The sequence below is a fragment of the Podarcis erhardii genome (genome assembly GCF_964252035.2).
Source record: "Podarcis erhardii genome assembly, chromosome: 15".
NCBI classification, from domain to species: Eukaryota; Metazoa; Chordata; class Lepidosauria; order Squamata; family Lacertidae; genus Podarcis; species Podarcis erhardii.
The window spans coordinates 8,187,667-8,203,370 of record NC_138505.1 but is presented as its reverse complement, the minus strand read 5'-3'; the positions used below and the strand labels follow the sequence as shown (position 1 = coordinate 8,203,370).

At 47.8% G+C, this 15,704-nt stretch overlaps 1 protein-coding gene and 1 long non-coding RNA gene across 5 annotated transcripts in view; one reads left to right on the top strand and one right to left on the bottom strand.

The window, feature by feature from the left end:
* Positions 1-2,957, bottom strand: part of LOC309330208 — a 162,784-nt gene extending 159,827 nt beyond the window's left edge. Inside the window, exon 1 of the long non-coding RNA XR_014151378.1 lies at positions 2,872-2,957. This is a non-coding gene — a long non-coding RNA (uncharacterized lncRNA). The remainder of the gene's footprint in view (positions 1-2,871) is intronic.
* The window catches only part of LOC309329873 (mothers against decapentaplegic homolog 4-like), a 38,920-nt gene that overhangs the window by 10,881 nt on the left and 12,335 nt on the right, over positions 1-15,704 (top strand). For 2 of the 4 annotated variants that reach the window (XM_081841050.1, XM_081841049.1), the window contains exons 2-4: positions 5,034-5,288; positions 13,054-13,228; positions 15,275-15,370. In XM_081841050.1, the coding sequence (XP_081697176.1) occupies positions 5,052-5,288; positions 13,054-13,228; positions 15,275-15,370 (508 nt within the window). In that variant the 5' untranslated portion in view covers positions 5,034-5,051. Of the gene's footprint in view, positions 1-290; positions 319-5,033; positions 5,289-13,053; positions 13,229-15,274; positions 15,371-15,704 lie in introns of those variants that run through there. The other 2 variants (XM_081841051.1, XM_081841048.1) reach the window with 2 other exon arrangements.

Genomic DNA, 15,704 nt, shown 5'->3' with positions numbered 1-15,704 from the left:
GCTATTTCTGTAAGGAGAGCCCTGCTGGATCGGCTTAACTCGTTTCTCTTTCCAGGATTCCTGTAGGAAGCCCACTGTTTATACTTCCCTCCAGGACAGGAACGTAAGAGGTAGACTGTCCCTGGACCGGGAAGCTCAGTTTATTCACGGGCCCATGTGGCTTCCACCCCCAGCTGTTGACCTCTCTTTCTGAAGCAAACCAAAGACCGCCCTCGTTCACCTATTAGCATAAATTTCCCATCATGCACTTCCCTCAAAATGCTTCAAGAGACTCCCTGCCCCCCCCCCCATCTAATGCTGAGTGCATCAGTGTTTGCAGTGAGTAATCTGGTATTCAGCTCAGATATTATCATGATGATTTCAATTTATACAGCGATCAGCTGGTTAGAGCGCGGTGCTGATAACTTCAATGTTGCAGGTTCGATCCTAATAATAATAATAATTTATTTATACCCTGCCCAACTGGCTGGGTTTCCCCAGCCACTCTGGATGGCTTTCAGCAGAATATTAAAATACAATAGTCTGTTAAACATTAAAAGCTTCCCTAAACAGGGCTGCCTTCAGATGTCTTCTAATAGTCTGGTAGTTGTTTTTCTATTTGACACCTGGTGGGAGGGCGTTCCACAGGGCAGGTGCCACCACCAAGAAGGCCCTCTGCCTGGTTCCCTGTAACGTGGCTTCTCGCAGCGAGGGAACCGCCAGAAGGCCCTTGGCACTGGACTTCAGTGTCCGGGCAGAACGGTGGGGGTGGAGACGCTCCTTCAGGTATACCGGACTGAGGCCGTTTAGGGCCTTAAAGGTCAGCACCAACACTTTGAATTGTGCTTGGAAACGTACTGGGAGCCAATGTAGGTCTTTCAAGCCCGGTGTTTTGTAGTCTTGGCAGCCGTTCCCAGTCACCAGTCTGGCTGCCACATTCTGGATTAATTGCAGTTTCCGGGTCACCTTCAAAGGTAGCCCCACGTAGGGCGCATTGCAGTAGTCCAAGCGGGAGATAACCAGAGCATGCACCACTCTGGCGAGACAGTCCACGGGCAGGTGGAGCTGGTACCATCCTGCGTACCAGGTGGAGCTGGTAAACATATGGGACAGTTGCTTATTCCTGCATTGTGAGGGGTTGGATGAAATGATCCTTAAGGTCCCTTATAACTGTGATTCTATGACTCTATGAAAAGATCCCGGGTGTTTTACCACATTAAGAACACATTTTACAGAGCATAATAATAATAATAATAAAACACAGCGGCACCTCGGTTTCCGAACGTTGACAAACGTTTCGGTTTTTGAACGCCGAAAACCTGGAAGCAAATGCTTCGGTTTTCGAACGCGCCTCAGAAGTTGAACATGAAACGCGGCTTCCATATTGAATTTTCCGTTTTGAGGCTTCCGTACTGAGTTTTCAGCTTTCGAACGTTTCGGAACGCAAATGGTCTCCTGGAACGGATTCCATTCGGAAACTGAGGTACCGCTGTAATCATGTGAGCATAATCTTACAAGCATTCTAAGAATGCCCCCTTTCGGTTAAAAAGGATCGAGTAAGTTTCTAGCCCTCAGTGGGTAGTGGAGAGCAATAATATAACAACACGAGACTTGCTGGGCCAGGCCCAAGGGCCATCTGTTATCGCATTGGCCAGTCAGAAATCTTTATGGGAAGCCCACAAGTGAGGACTAAGCTCAACAGCGTGCTCCCCACATGCGATTCCCAGCATACTGCCTCCGACAGTGTAGTTAGAGCATGAGTAGGCAAACTAAGGCCCGGGGGCTAGATCCGGCCCAATTGCCTTCTAAATCCAGCCCATGGACCGTCCAGGAATCAGCATGTTTTTACATGAGTAGAAGGTGTCCTTTTATTTAAAATGCATCTCTGGGTTATTTGTGGGGCATAGGAATTCATTCATTCCCCCCCCCCATATAGTCCGGCCCCCCACAGGGTCTGAGGGACAGTGGTTCAGCCCCCTGCTGAAAAATTTTGCTGACCCCTGTGTTAGAGCATAGCCATTGGTAGCTTTAACCTGCGTTCATTTGCCTAATCCTCTTCCAAATTATCCATCTAAATGTTTTGCTGTCACTACATCTTGCAGGAGCACATTTTCTGTAAAACCTGCGCTCTGTGTGTGTTATCAGTATTTGTGACAAAGTGTTTGGTATTGAGCTCAGAGCTCATCCACCAAAGGACATCCCTTTTCATTAAAAAAGAAACGAGCAAATTTCTAGTTCTCAAGGCAATGGAGATAAGTTTGAATCATTTGGGAGGGGGTTGTTTTGTATTCCAGCCCCCCCCCCCAGTTCGTACTTGCCCTTGACACACAAAAAGCAATCACGTGAATTTTTTTAAGCAATGTTATAGAATCCTTGAACTGTGGCAGGTTTTACCAGGTCCCCCCCCCCCCAGCTTGAAATTGTTTACATGTGCTAAAACATTTCCCTGAACTGTTGAGGGTCCCATAAACACACCATACATTTAAAGCATGTGACTTTGCCCAAAGAATCCTGGAAACTGTAGTTTGCCCCTCGCAGGGCTACAATTCCCAGCACCCTTAACAGGTCCCAATATCAGCCCTTGTGGGACTCTGCTTTCCACATCTCTCCATTGGGAGCACTGTCCATTTATTTCTTCTCTCTGTTCCTTCTCCAGTTGCTGACCCACCAGCCCTCTCATCTCATGTTCCCAAATAATCAGGACTCTTTGGTGTGCAGGACTTTATCAAAAGTCTTTTATTTTTTTAAGCCCACAATAATGACTGGATCCACCTCTATAAGCTTATTGACACTCTCAAAACTCTCTCGGGTTGGTGTGACGGGACCCATCCTTCAAGCAGCCTTGCTGGTTCTGCTTTAGCAAGGCTTGTTCTTCTTTCGTTTGCTAGTTACCGTATTTTTCGCTCTATAAGACGCACTTTTCCCCTCCTAAAAAGTTAGGGGGAATGTGTGTGTGTCTTATGGAGCGAATGCAGGCTTTGCGGGCTATCCCAGAAGCCAGAACTTCTGTTCTAACTTCTGGCTTAGCCACGTGAAGCCTCTGCAGGGCACGGGCAGCCTTCATCCCTGTGCCCTGCGAGGCTTCGCGGGGCTATCCAAAAGCCAGAACAGCTAGAAGAAGAAGAAGAGTTTGGATTTGATATCCCGCTTTATCGCTACCCGAAGGAGTCTCAAAGCGGCTAACATTCTTCTTTCCCTTCCTCCCCCACAACAAACACTCTGTGAGGTGAGTGGGGCTGAGAAGTGTGCCTGGCCCAAGGTCACCCAGCAGTTGCATGTGGAGTAGCGGAGACGCGAACCCGGTTCCCCAGATTATGAGTCTACCGCTCTTAACCACTACACCACACTGGCTCTAGAGGGAGCGCTGCGTTGCGCGAAGCCTCCGCAGGCTCTCTCACTTCCCCCACCTCCCGCAAAAGCCCCCAAGAGCTGCGCGGAGCATGTGTGTGGCTCTTGGGGGCTTTTCCCCGAGGAAAAGCCTGCCCTTCTCCCTCCTCGGGGAAAAGCCTGCAAGCGCCGCACACATGCTCCGCATGGCTCTTTAAAGGGAGCGCTGAGCTGAGCCTGGGATGTATACAGTCTTTGCTCAGCACTCCCTTTAAAGAATATTTTTTCCCTTGCATTCCCCCTCTAAAAACTAGGTGCGCCTTATGGTCAGGTGCATCTTATGGAGCGAAAAATACGGTGATTCTGTCTTCAGCAAGGCTTTCCACCAGTTTTCCTGAATCTGGTTGTTGTTTTTTTAAAGGAAAAATTATTATTGTAAGTTTGTTTACTGAAATAATTTTGTAAGTTTATTGACTAAAAGAGTTTCATCAGCCAAAAAAAGGGCTCCCGGAGCATTTCACAAGTTCACTAAAAACAGAAAAGAAACCCATTCTCTGTCCTCAGGTTTATAATCTAATAAAACACAACATGGTGTTTTGAGTCTGGAGGCTGCCAGCCTTTTGAAACACTGCCTGGAGCATTGAGCAGGCCTTGAATAAAGTGTTCCCGCCCCGTAGCTTGAAAGATTCGGACAACCTATTGTTTGTTTATTTATTTTATTTTGTGAAATTTAGACACTGCTCAATTGTAAAAAATAAAGAAAGAAATAAAGAAATCCAAGGTAGCTCAGCTGGGTAGAGCTTGGTACTGATAATGCCAAGGTCGCAGGTTCGATTCCCGTATGGGACAGCTACATTGCAGTGGGGTCAGACTAGATGATCCTGAAGCTCCCTTCCAATTCTACGATTCTAATAAAATTATCTCTCTTTTTTTGTCTATTGTAATTTTAACTTCTCAAAAGTCTTAAGCTGTTGTTGTTGTCAATTTTTCCTGTTGACGATTTCATTGCTTTATCTCCCCGCTCCCGCAAACTGCTTTGAAATAAAATGAATAACGTGATTCAAAAAAAGTTGAATTAGAAACAGATTAAAACACACACCAGTCTGGGCAGGCTTCTCTAAACAAAAACCTTTTTAGCCAATGCGGAAAAGAAGGGAAGGGACCTGCCTGATATCAAGAGGCAGTGAGTTCCAAAGGTGGTAAAGGTAAAGGGACCCCTGACCATTAGGTCCAGTCGTGACCGACTCTGGGGTTGTGGTGCTCATCTTGCTTTATTGGCCGAGGGAGCCGGCGTACAGCTTCCGGGTCATGTGGCCAGCATGACTAAGCCGCTTCTGGCGAAGCAGAACAGCGCACGGAAACGCCGTTTACCTTCCCACCGGAGTGGTACCTATTTATCTACTTGCACTTTGAGGTGCTTTCAAACTGCTAAGTTGGCAGGAGCAGAGAAAGAGCAACGGGAGCTCACCCCATCACGGGGATTCAAACCGCCGACCTTCCAATTGGCAAGTCCTAGGCTCTGTGGTTTAACCCACAGCGCCACCCGCGTCCCTTTCCAAAGGTGACACTGCATTAAATGATCAATTTCTTCCTTGGGGAACTTGACAAATTGTGTATCTCCATCATTATTATTATTATTATTATTATTATTATTATTATTATTATTTGGTGTGGGGGAGGCTGATGGCTGTCTGCTTGGCTTCTCCCCCCCCCCCCCCCCCGTCCAGAACAACGCTGCTCCCGCCATGTCCCTGAGCCAGCCCAGCAGCAGCGATGCGTGCCTGAGCATTGTGCACAGCCTGATGTGCCACCGGCAGGGTGGGGAGAACGAGTCGTTTGCCAAGCGGGCCATCGAGAGCCTGGTCAAGAAGCTGAAGGAGAAGAAGGATGAGCTGGACTCCCTCATCACGGCCATCACCACCAACGGGGCTCATCCTAGCAAGTGTGTCACCATTCAGCGCACCCTCGATGGCCGCCTGCAGGTAAACCTGTGGCGCTGGGGTTATTCGGGGTGGCACAGCCGGCGCATGGGAACAACAGCGCTGCCGCCGCCGCCTCACCACCTCAGCTCTCCCCACTGAGGCCACATTCACACGACACATTTAAAGCACTATGATACCACTTTATTTTTTTTTTAATTAATTGTTGTTAATTTTTTCAAAAATAGAAATTAACCAAAGAACACGACATAACACTGTAAACACACTTACATACACATTTTCCCAAATGAAAACTAATAAAAAAATGATTTATTTTTTTTAATTGGATTTTTAACAATACAGTGGTACCTTGGATTAGGTACTTAATTCGTTCTGGAGATCCGTACTTAACCTGAAATTGTTCTTAACCTGAAGCACCACTTTAGCTAATGGGGCCTCCCACTGCTGCTGCACTGTCGGAGCACGATTTCTGTTCTCATCCTGAAGCAAAGTTCTTAACCTGAAGCACTATTTATGGGTTAGCAGAGTCTGTAACCTGAAGCATATGTAACCCGAGGTACCACTGTACCAAATACATAGCCACATTTTGAGATTTCTCTGAATCTCGCAACTTCCCCTCATCCCATCAGTGGGTCCTAACTTCAACGTTTTCACCTGCATATTATATCCTCGTCTATGTTTTATATCTATCCATATTATCTACTGTATTTGTTAAACTGCAAGTGCAATTAAAATCCTGCCTACAGCGGTCTCCTAAGTAAGTTATAAACTTTTCCCATTCTTTCTTGAAGTTTTTGTCTTCTTGGTAGCAGTTTAAACACTCATGGCTTTCCTCCCAAAGGATTCTGGGAACTGTGGTTTGTTAAGGTTGGTGGGAGTTGTTGTCAAGTCTTGTCACAAAGCTACAACTCCCAGAGTCGGTCCCTCTTCCCAGGGAACTCTGGGAACTGCGGTTTTCTGAGGGGAGCAAACAACCTCCTGACAACTCCCAGCACCCTTAACCAGTGGCGTAGCATGGGGGGTACAGGGGGGGCCGTCCGCACCGGGCGCAACATCTGGGGGTTAGGGTTAGGGGGCGCAAATCCACGGGTTAGGGGGCGCAAATCCACGGGTTAGGGGGTGCAAATTACTTGCCTTGCCCCGGGTGCTGACAACCCACGCTACGCCACTGCCCTTAACAAACTACGGTTCCCAGGGGCACACTAAATGCACTGTACAGTTGTATTCAACTAAGTTCTAGCCTCCCCAAAGGATCCTGGGAACTGTAGTTCGTTAAGGATGCTGAGAGTTGCGAAGAGGCCTCATTTATTCTCCCCACAGAGCTACAGTTCCCAGAGCTACAGGACCCTCTGGGAATTATAGCTCTGTGAGGGGAACAGGGGTTCTCCTAACCGCTCTCAGCACCCCTTAACACGCTACAGCTCCCAGAATCGGGGAGGAAGCCATGACTGTTTAAAGTGACATAATGGTGATTTGAATGGTTGCATTAATTTATTTCGGCCAATAACCAGTTGAGAAGGAGGGAAGAAAACAAAAGACAGAAAACACAGTAGGATACACTAAGTACAATATTAAATATAGGCATTAGAAACAATGTAAAATATAAAAAAACAGTGGGGAATATGAAATTATTATATTAAAATGATGAGGAACAATTTGAGGTGTCAGTAGTTCGGACAAGATCCTGCGCCAGCAAGCTATGGCTGCTGCACAATAAATCTAGGTATTTTGGCAGGAATCTCAGGAGACCGGTCAGTCGAAAGATCAATATTTGGATCTTCCTACTTTGTAAAATTGGATTAATGAAATGGTGGCGGATATCACAATAGGAAGAACAAGAAAACATGTCCCACGATTTCTATTTAAATGTATGCTTGTGAATGCGTCCCAAGTGGTGGTTTGTACCTTAGGATCAGAGTCTCTAGCTAGAAACCTCGTTCAGACTGAGGGCCGCTGTCCCTCCTGGGCCACCTTCGAAGGACCACATGCCACTGAGTGAATGGAGCAGAGACATCACCTTGCCAACGAAAGTCCATATACTAAAAGCTATGGTTTTCCCAGTAGTGATGTATGGAAGTGAGAGCTGGATCATAAAGAAGGCTGATCACCAAAGAATTGATGCTTTTGATTTATGGTGCTGGAGGAGACTCTTGAGAGTCCCATGGACTGCAAGAAGATCAAACGTATTCATTCTGAAGGAAATCAGCCCTGAGTACTCACCAGAAGGGTAGATCCTGAAGCTGAGGGTCCAATACTTTGGCCACCTCATGAGAAGAGAAGACTTCCTGGAAAAGACCCTGATGTTGGGAAAGATGGAGGGCACAAGGAGAAGCGGATGACAGAGGACGAGATGGTTGGACAGTGTTCTTGAAGAGACCAGCATGAGTCTGACCAAACTGCGGGAGGCAGTGGAAGATAGAAGTGCCTGGCGTGCTCTGGTCCAGGGGGTCACAAAGAGTCGGACACAACTAAACGACTAAACAACAACAAATTTGTGCAGTGAGCTAGTTCGCTCGCTCGCACCTGCTCCCCTCTCGATGAGGGTTCAGTTATGCACCCCAGCACAGCAGGAGCACAAAGGGGGCACAGTGGAGCCCAGGAGAGGATGGCAAGTTGAGTGCCTGAGGGTCCTCAACCATCCTCTAAAGCACACAAAAAAAGTGTGTCTATGACATCATTCTGCATGCCAAGCAGGTGTTCTCTGCCACGGAGCCTTTCTGCTAACCCGCTGTGGAAAACAGCATGTCTGAAGCAAGTTTTTCAGCTCCTAAAATCTAGACGGAACTTTGCACTTCCTAAACAACTTCGTTATTGGAGATCTTTTTTTAAAAAAAGATTCCATGTGGCCCAAAAGCTTGCACCTATTTTAAACCATTGGTGGGGAAACTGTGAGCCTTCCAGATGTTGTAGGGTCCAGCTCCCATCATCCTCAGCCAGCATGGCTGATGGTCAGGGGCTGGTTGGAGTTGGGAGTCCAGCAATGTCACTTGAGTGCCACAAGCTCTTTCATATCCCAACCAATCAGAGTGGTCCGTTCAAGAAAAAACCTCTTAAAGCATTAACTTAAAGCAATCCTTTTTGCGTTGTCAATGAAAGCACATCCATCTGTTTGTGTATTCAATTGGCTTAATAATGAAATACATTAAGACTACCAATTGTGTCATGTTATACACACACACACACACATAATATAAATATATAGTGTAAATTAAATAGTACCAAATATATCACAAACACTTTAATTTACAATATGGAAATTTGAATCAGTGTGTGGCCTACTGTCAAAGGACTCTTGCTTCCCACTTGGTCTGAGAGGTTGGATTTATATTATTGTTGTTGTTTAGTTGTTTAGTCATGTCCGACTCTTCATGACCCCCTGGACCAGAACACGCCAGGCACTTCTGTCTTCCACTGCTTCCCGCAGTTTGGTGGATCTCATGTTTGTAGCTTCGAGAACACTGTCCAACCATCTCGTCCTCTGTCGTCCCCTTCTCCTTGTGCCCTCCATCTTTCCCAACATCAGGGTCTTTTCCAGGGAGTCTTCTCTTCTCATGAGATGGCCAAATATTGGAGCCTCAGCTTCAGGATCTGTCCTTCCAGTGAGCACTCAGGGCTGATTTCCTTCAGAATGGAGAGGTTTGATCTTCTTGCAGTCCATGGGACTCTCAAGAGTCTCCTCCAGCACCGTAATTCAAAAGCATCAATTCTTCGGCGATCAGCCTTCTTGATGGTCCAGCTCTCACTTCCATACATCACTACTGGGAAAACCATAGCTTTAACTATACGGACCTTTGTCGGCAAGGTGATGTCTCTGCTTTTAAAGATGTTGTCTAGGTTTGTCATTGCTTTTCTCCCAAGAAGCAGGCGTCTTTTAATTTCGTGACTGCTGTCACCGTCTGGATTTATATTAACATATATTAATACACGTTCTGACATATATTAATGGACGTTTCAGAGGTATAAAGCAGGGTTGGGGAGGCCAAGGCCCTCCAAATGATGTTGGACTACAGTTCCCATCAGCCCCAGCTATCATGGCTGGGGTTGCCATATTCCCCAAAGTGAGAGTCCGGATAAAGTTGTTGACCACCCTCCCCGCATTTCCGTCTTAAACAATGAGTGACTCAGAACTGCCAAGATGTTTTGAACTACAGTTCCCATCATCCCTGATCATCGACTGTGCTAGCCAGGAGCTGATGGAAGTTGTAGTGCAAAACACCCAGTGCGGGGGGGGGGGGGCGGGACAATAAGAACATCAGAAGAGTCCTGGAGAGGATCCAGCCAATGGCGGCCCATCCAGCCCAGCACCCTGTTCTCACAGCAGCCAATCGGATGCCCTAATGCAGCAGTTCTCAACCTGTGGGTCCCCAGATGTTGTTGGACTACAACTCCCATCATCCCTGAGCTCTGGCCTTGCTAGCTAGGGGTGATGGGAGTTGTAGTTCAACAACGTCTGGGGACCTACAAGTAGAGAAAGACTGCAATGGGAAACCCTCAGAGCAGAGTTTGGCCAAGGCTAGAAAAGTGGGGGGGTGTTATTTGCTCTACAAATAAGGAAGGGGATTAAAGTCCAGGAGCCCCTGCCCCACATTTCCTGGGGATTGTTGAATCCCTTGTTGACCTACTTTTTTGCCTTAGGATTTTGCCTCTTGAAATCAGACAAAATAATAATTACCGTGATTGGTGTGGGGTAGCAGTGATTTGAATATACTATCGATTGGCAAAGAGGTTTCGAGGCAGTTTGAAGTATTAAACCAATTATATTCCTGCGCGCACACATCCCATGAGGTACAAGTAATCTCTCTTTAGAAAACAGCAGTGAGGATTTCTAACGCAGAACCATTGAAAATCTAAATATATGTCTGGATTTTGTTGCTTTTATAGTTATTTGTTGTTATTCTTTGCCGTTGTAAGTGTTTGTTTTTTTTAATCTAATACAACCCAGCCTAGGACCTTAGGGTGAAGGGTTAGGGTTAATGTATTAAATTAAGAATAATATTGGGGGGCAGGACAAGGAAAGGCGACAGATGTGTCCGGGTTTTTTTTGTCTCCTTAAATCAGAGCCCACCCAAAGAGCGGAAAGCAAATCCTTCTCAAAAGGCCTTGAAATTTGGGAGGGATTATTGCTGGCTTGGATGGAAGCAGCGTGTTTGTGTGCGTGTCCCATTTTTGACCCCCGCCCAACAGAATACCAGATAAAGAGGACTCTTGAGGTTTCGTTTTGGGGGGTGGGGGTCACCAACCCCATCCCTTTTAACCCTCACCCCCAAACAAATCTCTTTTTCTCTGCTAGCCATGCTGTGCCCCCTCCCTCCCTGTCTGCCCAGAGGATGAGTCACTGTCTGGTTCTTGAAGCCGCGGGGAAAGGGGGGGGGGCTGTTGTTATGTCTGAATTCAGCGTCAGCCAGAAACCGTGTGGGGAAAAATGAGTGCGAGGGCCAAAAATGAGTGTGAGGGCCCTGTCCACAACACAGGCATGCACCGCCCCCCAGGAAAGAAAGGAAGGTTCTTGCAGAGGGTGGAGGGGATAAAACTACGCCTGTTTGCTTTTTATTTTCTTCCATCGAGTTGGAGGAAAATGGGGAAATTGATTCCTTCTCTGCTGTGAGATACATGGAATTTGCAGCTCTGGCAACAGGAGTGCCTGAGCATTACGTTTACAAGCACAATTCAAAGCACAGCTGTCAACGTTTCCCTTTTTTTAAGGGAAATTCCCTTATTCCGAATAGGATTCCTCACAAGAAAAGGGAAAAGTTCACAGCTATGATTCAAAGTCTTGGTGCTGACCTTTAAAGCCCTAGACAGCCTCAGCCCAGTACAGTGGTACCTCGGGTTACATACGCTTCAGGTTACATACGCTTCAGGTTACAGACTCCGCTAACCCAGAAATAGTGCTTCAGGTTAAGAACTTTGCTTCAGGATGAGAACAGAAATCGTGCTCCGGCGGCATGGCGGCAGCAGGAGGCCCCATTAGCTAAAGTGGTGCTTCAGGTTAAGAACAGTTTCAAGTTAAGTACGGACCTCCAGAACGAATTAAGTACTTAACCAGAGGTACCACTGTATACCTGAAGGAACGTCTCCACCCCCATCGTTCTGCCCGGACACGGAGGTCCAGCTCCGAGGGCCTTCTGGCGGTTCCCTCCCTGCAAGAAGTGAGGTTACAGGGAACCAGGCATAGGGTCTTCTCGGTGGTGGCACCCACCCTGTGGACCGCCCTCCCATCAGATGTCAAGGAAATAAACAACTATCTGAGTTTTAGAAGACCTCTGAAGGCAGGCCTGTTTAGGGAAGTTTGTAATGTTTAATGTTTTATTCTGTTTTTAGTCTTCTGTTGGGAGCCGCCCAGAGTGGCTGGGGAAACCCAGCCAGATGGTTGGGGTATAAATAATAAAATGATGATGATGAGGAGGAGAAATCCTATGGGGCTTTTGGCAGGGAACTCAGCGGAGGAGTGTGCAACTCCACCCTGGCCGGAGCGGCTCCTTGACCCCGAATCATGCTTTTTCCTTGCCTGGCTGCAGGATGTGTGAATGTGTTGAAGCCAGCCTACTCCACAAAGGCAACATCTACATTCATGGTCCTCCGTTGCCCCACCCACTTTGGACCTCTGGCCCCGCCCACCACTGCAAGGTGGCCCTCTGCAGGTGGGAACACGGCCCTCAGTCTGAAAAAAAAATTCCCTGACTCTTCTCTATGGGGTCAGAGGTTCCCCAGTCCGTATCTGTGCTGCGTGTGAATTGAGAGCCCACGTGAAGCAATGTCGGGTCTAGGGCCTGGGAGACCTGGGTTTGAGTCCCCTCTCAGTCATGAAACCTGCTGGGCAACTTGGGGCCAGTCCCTGTCTGTCAGCCTGGCCCCAAGGGTTGCTGTGAGATTGAAATGTAGAGCGGGGAAAGCCCTTGGGTCGTGTTGAGCTCTTAAGTGGCATAAAAATGTGATAATAAATATGTAAATAACCCCCTGCCGCACAGCAGAGGCCCTCCTGTCCTTTAAATCTGCTCCAGCTGGGCTCCTCTTAACACACCCTCCAACATTTCTCCAGTGAAAATAGGGGTGTCCTATTCCATGATAAAACTAATGATGTTATTTATACCCTGCACATCTGACTGGGTTGGCCCAGCCACTCTGGGCAGCTTCCAACATATATAAAATAATAATAATAATAATAATTTATTTGTACCCCGCCACTCTGGGCAGCTTCCAACAAAGATTAAAAATACATTAAAATGTCACACTTTAAAAACTTCCCTAAACAGGGCTGCCTTCAGATGTCTTCTAAATGTCAGGTAGTTGTTGTTCTCTTTGACATCTGGTGGGAGGGCGTTCCACAGGGCGGGTGCCACCACCAAGAAGGCCCTCTGCTTGGTTCCCTGTAGCTTTGCTTCTCGCAGTGAGGGAACCGCCAGAAGACCCTCGGCGCTGGACCTCAGCGTCCGGGCAGAACAATGGGGGTGGAGACGCTCCTTCAGGTATATAAAAACGTAATAAAACGTTAAACATTAAAAAAAAAAAACTTCCCTATACAGGGCTGCCTTCAGATGTCTTCTAAAGGTTGCATAGTTACTTATCTCCTTAGCTCGGGGGTCGCATAACTCCATACCCTCCAACATTTCTCTGGTGAAAATAGGGAAAAGTGGGACGTTCATGGATCAAATCAGAAACCAGGACGGCTTCTGTAAATCCCGGACGGTCCCAGGAAAAGAGGGAGACTTGGAGGGTTTGCATCTGCCCTCGCCATCTCTGCTCCTGCCCTAACGGTGTCCTCTGCCATCTTTTCCCCCTCCACGTACCCCCTTCTCCCCGCAACCAGGTGGCCGGGCGCAAAGGCTTCCCCCACGTGATCTACTCCCGCCTGTGGCGCTGGCCGGACTTGCACAAGAACGAGCTCAAGCACGTCAAGTTCTGCCAGTTCGCCTTCGACCTCAAGTACGACAGCGTCTGCGTCAACCCCTACCACTACGAGCGGGTGGTGTCTCCGGGCATCGGTGAGTGGGTCCCTCGTGGGTGGTGCCTACAGAAGCCGAGTACCCCCACAGCTGCCTCAGTGGATCTATTTCGGAATAGGCCACTGGGGTGTCAATAGTGGGAACTCAAGTTCGGGAACCCAATGCGGCTCTCTGGGTCTCTCCATCCGGCCCTCAGAACACTCCCTCACCGGCCCTCGCTTTGCACTCTCTCCTTGCATGGCTAGATCGCGCCTCTCAGATAGAGGAAAGCGAGGGTTGTGTGAATGTGTGTGATCTACTGTACAAAGGTAAATTTTGCACGCCTTTTGCCTCTGCCCCCCCATCCCCACATGGCCCCCAGAAAGTTGCTCAGAATGGGGTGCGGCCCTTCGTCTGGAGACATAGAGGAAAGTTTCTCTGCCACTGTTTCTGAGCTTCCTAACATCACCTCTACTCCCAAGGCAGGCAAAGGGCACTTGGCCATTTCCACCTGCCTTCTTAAAGGTAAAGGTAAAGGGATCCCTGACCATTAGGTCCAGTCGTGGCCGACTCTGGGGTTGCGGCGCTCATCTCGCTTTATTGGCCGAGGGAGCCGGCGTACAGCTTCCAAGTCATGTGGCCAACATAACTAAGCTGCTTCTGGCGAACCGGAGCAGCGCACGGAAACGCCGTTTACCTTCCCACCGGAGCGGTACCTATTTATCTACTTGCACTTTGAGGTGCTTTCAAACTGCTAGGTTGGCAGGAGCAGGGACCGAGCAACGGGAGCTCACCCCGTCACGGGGATTCGAACCGCCGACCTTCTGATCGGCAAGTCCTAGGCTCTGTGGTTTAACCCACAGCACCACCCGCGTCCCATACCTGCCTTCTTACCTATCTGTAAATGGAAATATTGGACTCCACAGAGCACACAGTAGATATTAGCAGGTTGCTATGCCAACCGATCCAAATTTCTTACGCCCAGCCTGGCATCTCCACCGACTGAAGATTTGCCAGAACAGGAGGGCAGGAATTAAAATAATAATAACCTATATTGTGTGCTCCGTGTTTTCATTATCTCCCCCGCCCCCCTGCAACAATATCTTAACTTACACATTTTCTACATAAGGTGTTTTCTGGATGAGACAATCTTCAATTGCCTGGAGGCACCACATCCTTAAATTCATTTTGGTGTTGCTTTTTCAAACCACCTCATTCAGATGAAAATTGGTAGTGTACACACTCTGTGGCAACTTGACTGTAGCTGCTTTTCAAAACAAAATATTAATTGCTCCGCTGAGAGAAAATGTACTTTGCATGCCCTTGGAAAGTATTTAACCTTAGCTATGTATACACACAGAACATTTGTCTCTCTGTTGCGTGCTGTCTGGACATGCTCAGAGGCAATTCGACCACAGTTCGACTTGGAATGAAATTTTTTATTGTTTCGCTGAGGGAGAGTTTGTTTCCCTTTCTTAACCTTTGAATATCCCAACCCTACTTTGCGGCCCCTGAAAGGGCTCCCAAGCCAACTCTGCACATGGTCAGAGGCACCCATCGCGAGGCACTGAGTCGGGGGTGGGGGGCAGAAAAGATTTCAGCCCATGTCGTTTGGCCTTGGAGGTTTGCTGGGGAGAAGGGAGGGGGTTGGACCAGAAAGGGTCCCACGCTGGCTCCTCATTGAAATGTCAGTCAAATCAAGCCCCTAGGCTGGACATCATCATAATAATAATAATAATAATAATAATAATAATAATAATAAATTTTATTTATACCCCGCCCTCCCCAGTCAGAGCCGGGCTCAGGGCGGCAAACACCAGTAAAATTACAGTAAATACATAATGTGGGGGGGGGGAACCCAATTTAAAATACAGGTTAAAATGCAATTTAAAATGCAGCCTCATTTTAAAAGTAGCCCATAGATCAAAACCATAAGGGGAGGGAAACATAAGGGTCAGACTGAGTCCAAACCAAAGGCCAGGCGGAACAGCTCTGTCTTGCCGGCCCTGCAGAAAGATGTCAAGCACATTTCTGGCCTCAAAGAATGTCGGCTGGAGCTCATAGGATATATAACACACCCACTTTCTTCTCTCTCTCGTTCTACAGGACTGAACATCCAGAATACAGGTGAGATACAATCCTGCTTTGTTTTTCTGGATGATGGCCTAGGACAGGACTGGGGGCGGACCTCTGACCTTCCAGGTATTGCTGAACAACAACAACAACAACAACAACAATTTATATGCCGTCGATCGGACTTGGTTTCCCCAGCCACTCTGGGCAGCTTCCAACAGAATACAGTCGTGCCTTGAATCTCAAACGCCTGGTGACTCAAACGTTTTGGCTCCTGAACGCCGCAAACCCGAAAGCGAGCATTCCGGTTTGCGGACGTTTTTGGGAAGCCGAACGTCCGATTCAGCTTCCGATGGAGTGCAGGAAGCTCCTGCAGCTAACCGGAAGCCGTGCCTCAGTTTTCGGAAGTTGAATGGACTTCTGGAACAGATTCTGTTTGAGAACCAAGGTACGACGGTATACA